This window comes from Eriocheir sinensis, unplaced genomic scaffold (assembly GCF_024679095.1).
Source record: "Eriocheir sinensis breed Jianghai 21 unplaced genomic scaffold, ASM2467909v1 Scaffold26, whole genome shotgun sequence".
Taxonomy (NCBI): domain Eukaryota; kingdom Metazoa; phylum Arthropoda; class Malacostraca; order Decapoda; family Varunidae; genus Eriocheir; species Eriocheir sinensis.
Window position 1 is genome coordinate 705,541 of NW_026111565.1, and position 17,489 is coordinate 723,029.

General features: G+C 38.0%; 1 protein-coding gene across 1 annotated transcript; it reads right to left on the reverse strand.

The window, feature by feature from the left end:
- Nucleotides 1-1,301: 1,301 nt before the first annotated feature.
- On the reverse strand, nucleotides 1,302-7,268 carry LOC126991328 (zinc finger MYM-type protein 1-like). Its single transcript, XM_050850105.1, has 2 exons — nucleotides 5,799-7,268; nucleotides 1,302-1,305 (listed from the first exon to the last, which is right to left on the reverse strand). Exons 1-2 carry the CDS (start codon nucleotides 7,217-7,219, stop codon nucleotides 1,302-1,304), a joined length of 1,425 nt encoding a protein of 474 aa, XP_050706062.1. The 5' UTR covers nucleotides 7,220-7,268.
- Nucleotides 7,269-17,489: the final 10,221 nt, after the last annotated feature.

Sequence of the window (17,489 nt, forward strand, 5' to 3'; positions counted from 1 at the left end):
TATAAAGATAAAATGATATACCTACTTTTACAAATATCAAGAATAGTTAACTCATATTCATTAATTAACTAATTAAATTAATTAACTGCCAATGCTCCTAGAAACTAGCTGTCCACCACCCAGAACCACCCTTATCTAACTTTAAAAAAACCTAGAAGCTAGCCACCCCATGCCCGCACTTATTCTTAAGTAACATAGGAAAGAAATGGGTCAACATAGATTCCTAGAATCTAGTCCCCCCACCACACCCAAACTTGCCTCAACTAACTTTTGAGAACTTATAATAGCTGTCTTCTGCCCGATCACAGCCTTGACTAACTTAAAAAGAAAATATACTTCCTAAAATCTATCCATCCCTTGCCTGACCCCTGACCAAACTTATTTAAAGAGACAGTGTATACAATCCAGAGCCTGTCCATCCCTTAATTGCCTGACCACAGCTGTAATTAATTTAGAAAGAAAATACTTCCCAGAACCTATCCATCCCTTGGCTGACCCCAGTCGTATTGAATTGAATTGAATTACATAAAACAGTTTGATAAGCCGGACAGACCCCAGTCGTAACTAATTTAGAAAGAAAAATTTAGAAAATACTTCCAAGAACCTAGCTGTCCCTTGCCTGACCCCAACCATTACAAATTTAGAAAGAAAATACTTCCCACAACCTATCCGGCCGTTGCCTGATCCCAGTGTTCGCTAATTTAGCAAGAAAGTACTTTTAGGACCCTATCTGTCCCTTGTCTGACCCCAGCCATCTAGGAACCTACCTGTACAGTACATACCTGATCCCAGCATTAACTAATTTAGAAAGAAATTACTTCCTGGAACCTATCTGTCCGTCAGTTGCCTGACCCCAGCGATTCCGAAGACTACCTGTCCCTCGCCTGATCTCAGCGTTACCTTATTTAGAAAGAAAATTCTGCCCAGAACTGAGAAGTCCCTTAATTGCCTGGCCCCAGCTGTAACTAATTTAAAAAGAAAATACTTCCTGGAACCTACCTGTCTCTTGCCTTACCCCAGAGTTAACTTATTTAGAAAGAAAGTATGTATACGCCATACCATGCTTAATAACGGGGTTGTCATATATCAAAGCGTTGCTATGCAAGTCAGTTTTTCTCATTAGAAACAATGGGAACTTACGTGTTAAGTTCCTAGCTGATATTGAGTTAACCCCCTAAACTTAGTATTACTACCAATTCACAAAGGAAACACACAGTATTTTCAACTTAATATTAATCACAAAACTTAGTAAAGGTTAACACTTACAATAAAAGAATACTGCATAGGATCAATGCATAAAATCACCTTAAAAGCATTTGAAAAGGTGTTCAGACATTTAGAAGAGACTGACGACCTTGCACTTGCTTCGCTTTAAAAATGGCGGATGGCGATCAGTAATGCTGTTTTTGTCCTAGGTGAAGCGTCACTCACTGATCAGTGCAAATTGTGTTGGTGCACACACTATTCTAATTCCAAACTGGTGGCCGTGCGTCACAAGCATTGTACACAATGATAAAAAATGGTCGTTAAGTGGGCTACGGTCTACATTCACGTGCATTGTGTCCGCAAATTGTCATTAACCGAATACATTGTTAAGTGAGATATTTTTGTGCATACCATCTTTCTAAATAAGTAAACGCAGGGGTCATGCAAGGGATGGATAGGTTCCGGAAAGTATTGTCTTTCTAAATTAGTTGACGCTGGGATCAGACAAGGGATGAACAGGGTCTGAGAAGTATTTGCTTTCGAAATTAGTTATGGCTGGGGTCAGGCAAGGAACGGATACGTTCTGGGAAGTATTTTCTTTTTAGATTATTTAACGCTGGGATCAGGCAAAGGAAGGATAGATTCTAGGAAATATTTTCTTTCTAAATCAGTTACCGCTGGGGTGAAGCAAGGAACAGATAGGTTCTGGGATGTATTTTCTTTCTAAATTAGTTAGAGCTGGGCAGACATGTGGTAATCGTAATCTGTAATCGTAATCGATTACAATCGATTACAGTTTTTCAAGTAATCGTAATTGATTACCCTCTTATTTTATTTGAAGTAATCGTAATCGTAATCAAATACATTAAAGGTGTAATCGTAATCATGACTACTTTTGATTACATTAGCATCGTTAGTTCTACAGCTGAGTGATCAGACGTTCCAGAGTTTAGTTTTCATTAAATACCACAAACACCTAAAGTTTTAGTTTATAGTTTCTCGTACAGCAAGTATGTACTCTCTACATTTGTAATAATTCAACCAATTAAATATTTAGTATGGTACATGTGTATGAAATTTGCAAGTTCACCTTTCAGTCCTTCCAGTAATCACGATTGTAATCATGATTACACCTAATTTTATTGTAATCGTAATTAAAATAAAATGATTACACCTAATCTTATTGTAATTGTAATCATAATCATGAAAATATGAAGTAATCGTAATCGTAATCGATTACATAACATAAGTAATCGCCCCATGTCTGCAGCTGGAGAGGGGCAAGGGACCGATAGGTCCTGGGAAGTATTTTCCTTCTAAATTTATTATTGCTGGGGTGAAGCAGGAGACAGGTAGGTTCTGGGAAGTATTTTCTTTCCAAATTAGTTATGGCTGGGGTCAGGCAAGGGACGGTTAGGTTCCAGGAAATAATTTCTTTTTAAATTACTTACGACTGGGGTCAGGCAAGGGACGGTTAGGTTCCGGGAAATATTTTTGTTCTAAATTACTTACGACTGGGGTCAGGCAAGGGACGGTTAGGTTCCGGGAAATATTTTTGTTCTAAATTACTTACGACTGGGGTCAGGCAAGGGACGGTTAGGTTCTAGGAAGTATTTTCTTTCTAAATTACTTACGACTGGGGTCAGGCAAGGGACGGTTAGGTTCCGGGAAATATTTTTGTTCTAAATTACTTACGACTGGGGTCAGGCAAGGGACGGTTAGGTTCTAGGAAGTATTTTCTTTCTAAATTACTTACGACTGGGGTCAGGCAAGGGACGGTTAGGTTCTAGGAAGTATTTTCTTTCTAAATTACTTACGACTGGGGTCAAGCAAGGACGGTTAGGTTCAGGAAGTATTTTCTTTCTAAATTACTTACGACTGGGGTCAAGCAAGGGACGGTTAGGTTCGGGAAATATTTTCTTTCTAAATTACGTACGACTGGGGTCAGGCAAGGGACCAAGGGACAAGGGACGGTTAGGTTCTAGGAAGTATTTTCTTTCTAAATTACTTACGACTGGGGTCAGCCAAGGGACAGATTGGTTCCGGAAAGTATTTCCTTTCTATACTAGTTAACGCTGAGGTCAGCCAAGGGACAGATAGGTTCCGGGAAGTATTTTCTTTCTAAACTAGCTAACGTTGGGGTCAGCCAAGGGACAGATTGGTTCCGGAAAGTATGTACAGTATTTCCTTTCTATATTAGTTAACACTGGGGTCAGCCAAGGGATGGATATGTTCCAGGAAGTATTTTCATTCTATATTAGTTAACACTGGGGTCAGCCATGGGATGGATATGTTCCAAGTATTTTCATTCTATATTAGGTAACACTGGGGTCAGTCAAGGGATGGATATGTTCCGGGAAGTATGTTTTCTTTCTAAATTAGTTAACGCTGGGGTCAGCCAAGGGATGGATATGTTCCGGGAAGTATGTTTTCTTTCTAAATTAGTTAACGCTGGGGTCAGCCAAGGGATGGATATGTTCCGGGAAGTATGTTTTCTTTCTAAATTAGTTAACGCTAGGGTCAGCCAAGGAATGGACATGATCCGGGAAGTATATTTTCTTTCTAAATTAGTTAATGCTGGGGTCAGCCAAGGAATGGACATGATCCGGGAAGTATATTTTCTTTCTAAATTAGTTAATGCTGGGGTCAGCCAAGGAATGGACATGATCCGGGAAGTATATTTTCTTTCTAAATTGTTAATGCTGGGGTCAGCCAAGGGATGGACATGATCTGGGAAGTATATATTCTTTCTAAATTAGTTAACGCTGGGGTCAGCCAAGGGATGGACATGATCTGGGAAGTATATATTCTTTCTAAATTGTTAATGCTGGGGTCAGCCAAAGGATGGACATGATCTGGGAAGTATATATTCTTTCTAAATTAGTTAACGCTGGGGTCAGCCAAGGGATGGACATGATCTGGGAAGTATATTTTCTTTCTAAATTGTTAATGCTGGGGTCAGCCAAGGGATGGACATGATCTGGGAAGTATATATTCTTTCTAAATTAGTTAACGCTGGGGTCAGCCAAGGGATGGACATGATCTGGGAAGTATATATTCTTTCTAAATTAGTTAACGCTGGGGTCAGCCAAGGGATGGACATGATCTGGGAAGTATATATTCTTTCTAAATTAGTTAACGCTGGGGTCAGCCAAGGGATGGATATGTTCCGGATAGTATTTTCTTTCTAAATTAGTTAATACTGTGGTCAGCCAAGGGATGGATATGTTCTGGGAAGTATTTTCTTTCTAAATTAGTTAATGCTGGGGTCAGCCAAGGGATGGATATGTTCTGGGAAGTATTTTCTTTCTAAATTAGTTAATGCTGGGGTCAGCCAAGGGCTATATAGGTTTCAAAAAGTACAGTAGAGGCCTGATATGACAGACTAGTTCAGTCAAGGCCCATTCTGCTAAATCAAATTTTCTGCCAAATCAGGAGTCCATTATTGACTCATTTTAGGGAACTTTTCTGTTATATTGAGTTTGCCGCTAATTACGAGTGGAGTATGTTGTTTGACTATTTAGTAAACTTTTCCGTTTTATTGAGAGTTTTTCCACTAAATATGAGTGGAGTTTATTTGACTATTTAGCTCCCTACTTTTCCACAGATGTTGCAGTTCTAGTGGTACAGCATGCAACAAGTGCTAATTATGATGCATCAGAGCTTAATCTGCCAGAAGATCAGTTTGCCAGGAATAAAACTGCAGAATCCGAGGCCACCCTGCTAGAAGATATGCCTACCACAACTACTACTGGTCAGGGCCGGATTAAGCTGGTGGGAGGCCTGGGGCCTACTCTGGTGGGAGGCCCCCTTTCCAACTCCCATTGCATACACCACAAACTATAGTCTAATTAATCTAATGGCCAAAATAGTGCAATACTAATTAGGTCGGTTTTATTTAGGAAACACTACAATGGGACTATTCTTCCGATTATCAATATCCATAAATTCAAAATAAAATACAATGGGACTATTCTTCCGATTATCAATATCCATAAATTCAAAATAAAATACAATGGGACTATTCTTCCGTTTATCAATATCCAAAAATTCAAAATAAAATACAACGGGACTATTCTTCCGTTTATCAATATGCATAAATTCAAAATAAAATACAACGGGACTATTCTTCCGTTTATCAATATGCATAAATTCAAAATAAAATACAACGGGACTATTCTTCCGTTTATCAATATGCATAAATTCAAAATAAAATACAATGGGACTATTCTTCCGTTTATCAATATGCATAAATTCAAAATAAAATACAACGGGACTATTCTTCCGATTATCAATATGCATAAATTCAAAATAAAATAAGCACAAGTTATTCTTACTTTTTTTTTTTTTACATACATACAATTCCAGTTACTGATATGAATATAATAATGTAACTATCACATAATATAATACCTCATTCTTTCATATGTAGTTACATGTTAAGTCAGGATTACTTTCTTGACACTTTTCTGGATTTTTTCATTGCAAATTCACTGATGATCTCGTTGGAGTCCAGTTCACACAAGATGTCTGACTCGGGGCTCATCATAGTCAGATTTACCAGACGTTTCTGTGTCATAGATGTCCGTAACCTGTTTTCAATTAACTTTAGCTTTGAGAAAGAGCGCTCCCCACTGCAGTTTGTCACCATTAGGACAAGGTATATTCGCAGAGCTATCTCTATGATTTGGAAAGTGTCCTGCACACCCTTGTCCAATACAAGTCTATACAGGAAAAGCTCAGTGCTGACATCTGTTGGCTCCTCATCTGTGAATATATTAGCAAATGTGACAAACTGGCACAGTTCCTCCTTAAATGTTATATCCAAGTCATCTGGATATGATCTGATGAGTTGCTCTGCTGCGTCGCAAAGTTCATCTGAAGAAAGCCTTTGCAGATGTCTAAAAAAACTAAATTTACTTGATATCTGTTTGTATGCTTCCAGACGTTGACCGAGAGAAGATACAAACTGATCAATGATAGGCAAGAAAGTTTGTGTTCTGTATTTTTCAGAAGGGCTGAGTTGCACTTCTTCTGCATGTCCATAATCCAGTGGGTTAAGACGCACATTGCGTCGCTTCTGCCGAGATTCTACAGCCTTATAAGCTGATCCAGACTGAGACAGCTGTTCACCTTCTTTTTCATAAGTGTGGAAGGAGTCACGCTTTGATGCAACATATTCCTTCAAGCTAGTCAGTGATGCCACAGCAGTATTTAGATCAAGTTTTGCGTGTTGAAGAGTTTTATTAGTTGCATCTGTTCTTTGCAGAATATCATTCCAGAAGGTGGTGTAAATTCCTGTTTCAAGCTGATTCATCTGTTTTAACAGTCCTTCTGCTTCACAGCGTACACACTTTTTTTCTTCAATGTCATCGACAATATGCTTAAGAACCTCCTTAATCTGCTCATAATTATGCTTAAGAGCCTTAGTTGCATCAGCTCTGCAGGACCAGCGCGTTGTTGTGACACGTTTGAGAGTCAAAGATGAATCACTTTTTTTTAAAGCCTCATCCAGAAGTTGATACCGATGGGTTGAAATTGTGAAGAAGACAAACAGCTTTTCAAGGAAGTCAAAGAAATGTACAGCACTTGAGCAGCATTCTACAGCATTTTTACCAACCAGGTTAAGAGAATGTGCTGTACAAGGAATCCAGGATGCAAGATTGTTCTTCTCTCTCACTTTGGCTTGAAGACCATTGTACCTACCACTCATTGCTGATGCATTGTCATAGCTTTGTCCACGGCAGTTTCCAAGGTCCAGGTCATATGTGTTTAAAAATTCCCTCAAAGCATTGAACATATCTTCAGCACCATGCCCTTTGTTTGCCATAAAGGTTACAAAGCGTTCCACAGGGCTATCTTTCTCCATGTACCTCAATACAAGGGTCAGTTGATCAATATGGGCTGCATCAGGTGTAGAGTCCAAAGAGATTGAGTAGTATTTTGACTTCTTAACTCTGGAAATAATTTCTCTGAGGAGTTGTTCACCCATTATGCTGATAACCTCTTCCATTATTGTAGATGACAAAAAGTTTGTGTGACCCTTTCCACGATTAGCTTCAGTTTTGATATGCTGAGCGAGAAAGTCATCATACTGGGAAATAAGTTCAAGAATACCTAGAAAGTTTCCATTTCTAGGTGAACCAACCAGCTCGTTGTCTCCTCGAAATGCTAAGCCCCGCTCAGCAATGATACAGTAACCAATGATACAGTCGACAACACTAAAATAGTCGCCACTGCACTAATGTCGCCACGCCTCATATTATTATAATTTATACTAACTAAAACAGCACTTAAATAACTTACTTCTGAGAAACTGTGATATAATTTTTTTTTTTAATAAATGTAACAACGTGTAAGCTGTATGTGCATGTATTTAATTATTTTCATACTGTTATAATATCAACAATAAGCTATTACTACTACTATTTTTACTATATGGGCCCTGTTTTGCGCCTTCGTGTATATAGATATAGAGGACCATTCCGCCAACGACCTCATTTTTTTTAAGCCACGCAGAAGACATATGCAAATACAGTAATACTTGTCTTTGTATTTCTATATAATAATATTAATAATAAAAATGACAATAATATCAACAATAAACAATTACTACTACTATTATTATTACTAAAAATATGATAAATAGGGGACCAGTGAACCTTCCTAGCTGTATATATAGATATAGAGGACCATTCCGCCAACGGCCTCAATTTCTTGGAAGCCACGCAGAAGACATATGCAAATACTTGTCTTTGTATTTCTATATATTAACATTAGTAATAAGAATGACAATAATGAATGTTGAAATGTGTAGATGGCGCCACTATAAACCCGGGGATACAAAACCTACGCCTGCTTCCCTGGACTGTCCAGGGAAGCAAAAGAAAAAAAATCGGGGAAATATTTTATTTTTTGTTGGTTTTAATGGTTTAATTAACATTAACATCACACAGCTGGGCCAATTCTCTCTTATTGTCGTAAGAGAAAATGGACCATCCAAATTGCATGGATTACCATGGTAACAAAAGAAAGGAAAACGTGCAGGCACTTGACTACATGGTACTGACACTCGTTTAGTTATGATTACAATACTAACCTTATTAAATCAAAATGTATTGTTTAAATTGGTGGGAGGCCCCCTCTTGGTGGGTGGCCCGGGGCCCTGGCCCCTTGGCCCCCCCCCTTGATCCGGCCCTGCTACTGGTGCATCAGACCTTACCCTTCCTGAAGATTTGTCTGACCAGATTTCTACAACGAAAGTTTGTTGGTCGTGTTGTGTATGTCTACCAGATCATGATCAGAGCAAAGTTTTAGAAATCAGGCATAAGTTGGAAAAGATGACAGAAGGTTATAAGGCTAAATCTGAGGAGGTAATGGTTCTGAAGAGTGAGTTGTCTAAAGTTACTGAGGAGATGAATGAAATTAGAAACACTGAACAAAGGAAAACAGAGGAGTTAGGTAGGCTAGAAAATGAATTAGCAGATACTAGGGAAAAGTTGAATAACATGAGACTCACAAATTCATCACAACATGAAGAGCTAACTAAAATGTCTTTGGAGAACAAAAGCTTACAATCAAGTAATTTAGGCCTCAAAGATTTTATATCAAAGCACAATTTGGAGGCATGCAACAGTGACAAAGGAATAATAAAGTTCCATGATGACACTTCACAAACTATTAGAGACCTTCTATCTCCATATTTTACTGACACACAAATCACATTCTTCATTAACCAAGAACCTGTTCGGAAATGGACCAGTGATGATATTGCTAATGCTCTTTCATTTCGAGCTATAAGTCCAAAAGGATACAGTTATGTTAGAAAACATTTAAAACTACCATACCCTTCTCGCACCACCTTGCACAGGTGGACTAAAGGGCACATTTTTGAACAGGGCTTGCTGGGTATTATTTTAACCCTAATGAAGAAGCGTGCTGAAAAGATGACAAAAGCAGAACGTGCATGCATTGTTTCCTTTGATGAGATGAAGGTGACGCAGGCTTGGGAATTTAGGCGGAGTGATGAAACTGTTTTGTCCCCCAAAAATTTTGTGCAAGTGGTTATGGTAAGAGGCATTATTGGGCGCTGGAAACAGATTGTCTATTATAATTTTGACACTAAAATGACTGATGCTCTCTTGAAGACAATCATAAATGCTGTGGAAGAGGTTGGATTTGAAGTTCATGCCACTGTTTGTGACCTGGGAGGTTCAAATTACAGTCTTCTAAACAAGCTTGGTATAAGTGACCAGCAAAATACCTTTCCAAATCCATATGATGAGGGAGAAGGATTCATGTGTTTGCTGATGTCCCACATTTAATTAAACTTGCAAGAAACCACTTTATAGATCATGGGTTTCAAAATATTGATAGTGGAAAGGTAATCAGTACTGACCCTGTAAAAAAATTAATCATGGTAGACAATGGAAACCTAAAATTAGCACCCAAATTAAATGAGAATCTCTTAAGAGTAAAAGGGTATCAACGGCAGAGGGTAAAGCTTGCTGTCCATTTGCTCTCAGGAACTGTCTCAAATGCACTAAAATTTCTTGGAGAGCAAGGCAAAATCAATAGTGATCAGTGGCCAGAAGCATCAGAGTTTATTCATACTCTCAATGGCTGGTTTGATGTATTTAACAGTAGTGTGAAGAGAGAGGTGTCTGGTAAAAGAATGGCATTCCAGAAAACCACTGAACAAATGAAGGTTCTTTCTGATACTGTTTCTTTAATAAAGTCTCTTCGAGTATCAGGAAGATATCTTCCATTCCAAAAGGGAATACTGATAAGCACTAGGTCGCTTGAAACACTGTATGATGCTTTGCAAGAAAGATTTGGTGTCATCTACCTCCTCACAAGGAGACTAAATCAAGACATTCTGGAACACTTTTTCAGTGTCATGCGGCAGATGGGTCGATGCTATGACCATCCCACTCCTCTTTCATTCCAGCATCGCTTGAAAATGTATATAATGGGGAGAGATACATCAGTGTTGTCAACCAATACCAACACTGAAGAGTTAGAAAGTACACCTAAAATTACTACTAGAATTGATGACATTTCTGGCTATGAAATTGACAAAACAGACAATGTTGTACCCCCAGAAGAACATCCTTCCCTAACATGTGATGTATTCACACCTGATTTGGGGGTCATGGATGAAGAAACTGAAGCCCATGATGATGTTCTGGAACTAACATTTCCTGAGAGAGAAGCAACAGATCATTTCTTAGGTTTTGTTGTACACAAATTTCAGTTGAAATATTCTGCCTTAGGAACACTCTTGACTGACTCTAACACTGATAACACAAGTTGGGATGCATTTATAAATAGAGGTGGTTTGAAGGTCATGAAGCCAGACTATCGTAGTGCCTTTTTAAATCTTGAAAACCATTTCCGTCAATACCATGGGACATCATTACAGAAGGGAAATGGAGCAGTAGAGAGAGTTTTGCAAACAGCAGATTTACCTACTTTTGTTCCCCATGAAGTAGCTCAATATTATGTTCGCTGCAGGGTATATTTTAGGATAAGGCAACTTAACATTAATATTACTGAAAGCAAGAATACGAAGTCATCTAAGAAAATGAAGAAAATCACCCAATAAAGTTGTCTTTTAGGCTGCTCCATGGTTCATAATCTTCTCTATGGCTATAATCAGTATTAGTTGTATACAGTATTTTACAGGGCATAATATGTAGAGTATTAGCTCCCTATTACAGACAAGATAGCAAATTATATACTGATAAGACATACTCTTATGGTGACAATTTATTTATGTCTCACAGTACTCATTATAAAAAAGTATATATTCAACCACATCTTTTTTTCCATGGAAAAGTCGTATGTCCACTGCTACTACTCTGTATGATGTTGACTGTAATTCAAACAAGTAGCTCAAGTTTAGGATTAGTGAAATTATTTACCTCTTATGTAATTTGGAATGGTATTCTAGCATATGGAACCAGCACTGTGAAAGGAAAACTTATTTGTACAGTGTTCTCTGCTTATGCACACGCTAAATTATTGTAAGTGTCTCATTCACCACTTTATCTTGTTTTATTTAGTTTAGACACTGTCTGCTGTTCTGGGCCATGGCATGGGGAGCTCACATGTGGGAGCAGGCATCACGATATGGATGGATGGATAGACACTTTCGACAGTTATCCTTTGGGATTTTTGCCTCTAAAAAAAAAAAAAAAAACTTTTAGATCCTAAGTTGGTGGTTATTTTAGAGCTCTTTGATGTCAGGGTTCTTTCCAGTATGCTGGCGTAGTGCAAATGTTACTCCGATTTCTAAGGGATCCTCATCCTTTATTTCACCTCAGTGACTATAGACCTATCTCCATAACTCCAGTTTTGTCTTAGATCTTTGAGCGCTTGCTGGCCAAGCATCTCTCTCATTTTAGACATTAACAACTTGTTACCATCTTAGTCAGTTTGGCTTTAGAAAATGTCTTAGTATTTCTGATGCTCTTGTTTGCATAATGCATGGCACGCTAGTTGCTCTTGATGCTAGCTACAAATCAAGACTAATTTCACTTGAGTTTATCTCTGCCTTTCAGCATGTTATCCATAAGGCCCTCTTGTTTAAAGTTTTAAAGTCTTGGCGTTGGTTGCCGCTCCTTCAAGTGTTTTCTGAGTTTAAAACTGATAGGAGACAGTGTGTGCCTGTTGATGGCTGCTTCAGTTCTTTTAGTCCAGTTATATTCGGTGTCCTGGGACCCCCTCTTATTATTATTTATACATTTGATATATGGCTTGCGATAGAATCTAGTAAGGTTGCATATGCTGACAACACACCTAAATATGCGGTAATTCCATCCCCACAGGATAGACAGAGAATCACTTCATGTTCTCACTCGTGATGTCTGAAGGGTTTTGTCTTGGTGTGATTGGTGGGGTATAAGACTGGACCCGAGTAAATCCTACTGTACATAGCATATGGTTATCAGTCGATCAAGGATGCGTTTTCCTCCTCACCCTGATACGTATTGTTGTCAGTGGTGTACCGATCCCAAATTATTTCTCACTGAAGATGCTTGGAGTTACCCTTGATCCCAAACTAATTTTTGAGTTGCACTTACGTTCACTTGCATCGGCAGTCTCACAAATAAATCTGGTCTGTTGTGCAAGTGCAGTCGGGTAAATTCCTCTAAAGATGTCCAAAACTGCTTTTACTCTTTCATACGGCCTCATTTTAAGTACTGTCAATCTGTTTGGATTTCTGCAGCCAAGTCAAGCTTACTGCTTCTTGATAAAGCGTTCAACCAAATTAAAGTTCTTCGGAATCTTTGGCATTGTTGTTTGGTGATTATTGCTTTAAAGTTGCATCGTCATTTGCTACACGACATACCTTGGGCCTGAATGACCGTTCCTTGTCTGTTAATCGACTAATACATCACAATTTTTCCGGTGTTTCATCCCAATGTCCGTCACACTTCGGAATACATTTCCCAATGTGATTCTTAATTTTAGTAATTGTGAAACTTTTAAAAGTGTAACTACCTCTCCTTTCTCTTAGTTGTCTACCTGCAGCTAGATTTCTCCAAAACTTCCTATTCTATACCTTCTTTCTCATACTGCATCTTCTATTATCAGAGAAGTGTTGCCTGCTGTGCCTTTTGGCTTATAGAATTCATGCTTTCAAGTGGTTCTCATTAATTTATTAATATAATAATATTATTATTAATATTCATAATAATAATAATAATAATAATAATAATAATAATAATAATAATAATGTAAATAGATAATAGTAATGATGATGATAGTAACAATAACAATAATAATAATAATAATGTCTTCTCAATGGAGGCAAGATATCTACTTGATTTTTTCCTATGAGGCAGATATTATATGCTACTCAGACAACGTTAACCTGTTACTTTATATTCCTACCAATAAATATATAAATTATATATATATATATATATATATATATATATATATATATATATATATATATATATATATATATATATATATATATATATATATATATATATATATATATATATATATATATATATATATATATATATATATATATATTTTTGTGTGTGTGTACCCATAGTCTATGGTGTGTACCAAATAAACTGTGGTTAAGTTGTATTATATATATGAGTTTCAATTGCTCCCTTCAACGATTGTTAGTAGTCTTGGCCGACAACTCATCTAGAAGGGAAGCTGATTTCAAACCAACTGCTGTGTCTCAGGATAATGGTCCAACTGAGCAAGATGGAGGAGGATCACCACACACACGTCTAACCCCGTGCATGGGAGAAGATGGACTATAAAGGAGGAAGAAAACTCCCTTTAGTCTTCCTTTGTGCTGTGATGCTTCTCTTAATTCTGCAATTATTTTCATACTGGCAGTCGTTCTGGCTTTGCTAACTGTATGTCTTCCATTTTTCCATTATCCCGTTTACATGATTCGATGTAGTACGAATAAACTTTGACACTTCAATGAGACTGAAATGGTCCACAAAGGCAAAGGTGACTTGTCTGAGATTCACTGCCCAACCAGCATTGTGAAGTTATGGTAAAAAAATCCTCAGAGGAACTCAAAAGGGATCACGAAGTGCACAGGAGCTCAATAGAGATGCTCTGGCCATACAACATTATGAACTAAAAATGGTTGTTCCATGATACTTCGTTGTATCTGTTCAGCAATCTGTTTGATGATAGGTTTAGGCAAGTTCAGAGTCTTGCTAGGATTGTTTAGATTAGATTAGTTAATTTAATCTTATCAATAGGGCGCTAATTTTATAGATACCTCAAGTCTGTGTGTTGGATATGTTTTAGCTTGCTAAACATGGAACATGCAAGATAATTCCACCTAAAAGTTCCACATTTAGCTGCTGTGTATAATATAAAGAACTTGGTGAGTGTAAGTTCAAATTTGTCACCGCACGTATTTCCCTGGCTAGAACATGCGATAAAGCTTGAATGCTAAGTGGCAAGGACAAATTTGTGAAAAGAGGTAGGTAAATTTACAGAGTATGTAACTGCATAATCATAAGTGAAAAGTAAGGATTCTCAAGTTATTTATTAGGCTACGAGTAGCTGCTAGTTCAGTTTTTGCAATAGTTATTATGGCATTTCTTATTAATATTTTAGTCACCGATATGTTCGTAGGGCTACAAGAAGGGAATATGAAACACGAAAATATATGTATACAGCATCTGACACAGCTCCACATAAACTTATTGTTTTTTGTTCTCTTGGTTATTTTCTCGATTTGGTGCATAAATGTCGCATCCTACTATCAGAGTTTTATTTTTTACTAGTTTCATATTGTGCTGCGTTAAACTAACTTAAAGGTTATGTTATTTAAATGAATAAAAGCCAGAATGAAGCAGTTCCTCTCTGTACCCGCGGGGCTTTGGGAACTAGTGCGCACGAGTTGCGGGAGTGACGTCACGGTTCCCCGCCACGTCATAACAATGACGTCGGCATGAACTATCCTCTCTCTTCAATCCATGCCTACCACAATGACCTCGGACATTCATGGTGGGTTGCGCTATGCCACCACCGACTACAAATAGCTCGAATTAGGTGTTTTATGGAGAGCCCTTTTTAGGGTCCACCGTACCACAGCCCCGACTTGTGAAAGCCCTGAAAAGGGTCTCCCAACGTTCTCGGGTTAAAGAAACATATTCGGCGTGCAGTTGATGCTCACAGTTTCGTAAGAAAAATTCTGTCTGTCCTATGTCTTTGAAATTTTAATATGTTGTTTGTTGGTGTAAATGTATGACATTCTGTGAATTTCGTGAAAATTGGGTGAATGTGTAGGGGAAACTCAAACAGAGCATAAAATCTTCTATTTGTTTCATAGACATTAGTTTTTAGATAATTACTTTGAAAAAAAAAATACCCTAGAACATTTGTGTATATATGTACATTTCTCATTTTGTAAATTTTAGATTTTCTGTTTCGGCTTCGAAAAAATAATTTCAGTAATAATCTTCTCCACTTTTTCTTCCGTTTTCTTTTTACCTTTTTTAAAATGTACAAAATGAGAAAAATTGCCATTTAGTTGTAGTTTATATTGCTACCTTATAACAGACTATCAGACTGTTGATTTTCTGAATTTTTTTGAAGTGTAAAAAACACATTTTCGAGATTTTGGCTCCTACAGTTTTTTTTTTTTTTTTTTTTTCCATTTCATGAGTTTTGCCATTTCCATTCACTTGACTGGCATGAAATCTTCACATATGATTGTTTATACCTTGTTCACTTACTGGAGAAGGATAAGGCATATGGTCCCCCTTTATAAAAAAAAAGTTATCACTCGAAGGTGGTGGTGGTGGTGGTCGCGGTGCGGCTGGTGTGAAGATAGAGTCGTGACTCTTGCTTTTTTGCGTTGCTTTCTTGCGTGTTTCCTGGGTCTTCATTTTGTTCCAGAAGACTTCTTTATGTTCATAACTTTGCTCATCGTTGCTTTGCGCTTGTACGTCTTTATAAAGACGGTTTTGGGGTATAGCGCAGAAATTTTTCAATGTCCTCCCCAGTCAACGTCTGTGGGAGAACTGAGCAGAGTACGCATTTCACATTCGGCAGCCGTCACGAGTGGATAGAGGGATGATGGATGACAAAACTTACAGGGAAATATACTTTCTAATGTGAGTTTTACGTGCGTACAAGCCTTGAGAAATACCACGTGTGTTGGCGCGCTATAGCGTAACAGCGCGGGGCATTTAAATCTCTTAAAGGGACCCTGTTATTTTAATATTTTACACGAATATGCTTCATTACCTGGTAGTACATAGCATCCCCGACATGTTGAGCGAGAAAAACTAATTTAGTCAGTTTAAAAAAATATTCGTAAAAAAATATACCCCTGGCGCCTTCCTTAAGTAATATCTCTCTCACACCCACACACACTCTTTGCTCCTTACACCACACACACACACACACACACACACACACACACATACGTCACATATAAATCGAATGTAGCTTTTTTTTTCCGTCGTTGCCTGTTGCGCCGGTAGGCATCTTCCTGGTGGAGCCTGATGGTCGGCCCAAGGCTTCTTCCAGGTGGGGCCTGATGGTCGGCCCAGCCTGTTCTGGCGCAGGCGAGTGTTTATAGTGGCGCCATCTTGCATTGGCTCATGCTGCCCCCGGAACTCGTTTTTGATTCGCTTGGACGGCTTCTTCTAGAGTCCGGGTTGATGGGTGGTCTTCAGGACAGCATGTGTGTAGTTTTAAGCCACTCGGCGGTGACCAAAAGATCCGAGTGGTAGCGTGGGGATTCGAACCCGCGTCGTCCAGCTCTGCTGGATAGTTGCCGTCTTTCGCTAGCGGCGTCCGAAACCTTTTGGAAACTGTGTCAACACTTGTGTCCCACGACTGTACGGTAGGCTATTTTTGCTCTTAACAAAAATTTCAGGTTGTTATATTTCTTAGAGCCAATTCCACAGTCCATCGTAGTGGCTTTGTAATCGCCCGAACGAAACTTTAGTCTTTACACTCCGTAATGGTTAGGTTTTCGATGCAGCACCACACACACAAGAGATGTCCTGTATGATTTCCTCAGAAGTATTAACCTGTGCATGAACACAAAACACTACGCAATGAATTTTCTAAGTCTTTGGTGTTGATTTGCAGGTTTACTAACACATCATGGCGAACTGTGAAAGAGGCCATTGGTCCTTTTTAGAGTTTCCAAGTTATACAGAAATGATTCATGTTGACCTGAAGGCTTTGACGAAATGTGAAAAAAAAAAAAATGTAATGTAGGCTAGGCTATTTTTGCATATAAACTTTTTTTTTATTTCTTAGTTTTTTGTCGAGTTTTCAAGATATGATATTGACCTGAAGGCTTCGAGGTATGAAACAATAACATTATAATGTAGGCTAATCTGTTTTCGAACTGAATTAAACTTTTTTGGTCTTATATTTATGAGTAATTTGTTCAAGTTTCTAAGATATATAGGCATGATTCATATTGGCATGAAGGCTTTGATATGGTATGAAACTAATAATGTAGGCAAGTCTATTTTTGCATATAAACCTTTACGTTATTGTATATCCAAGTCCTCTTTTTTTTAAGTGGCAAGCTATGAAGCCATGATATTGATCTGATGGCATATGGCAGATATGAACCAACTAAAACTTTTCTTTTTGCATTTGAACCTTAACTTTGCTATATCTCTCAAGTTCTCAACCCTTTCCAGGCTTCCCAGATAAAAATAAAGGCATTACCGATCTATTCCTGGAAAGAAACACTCACACTCGTCCACCTCTTAAGAAAATGATCCAACATTAAAATCTTA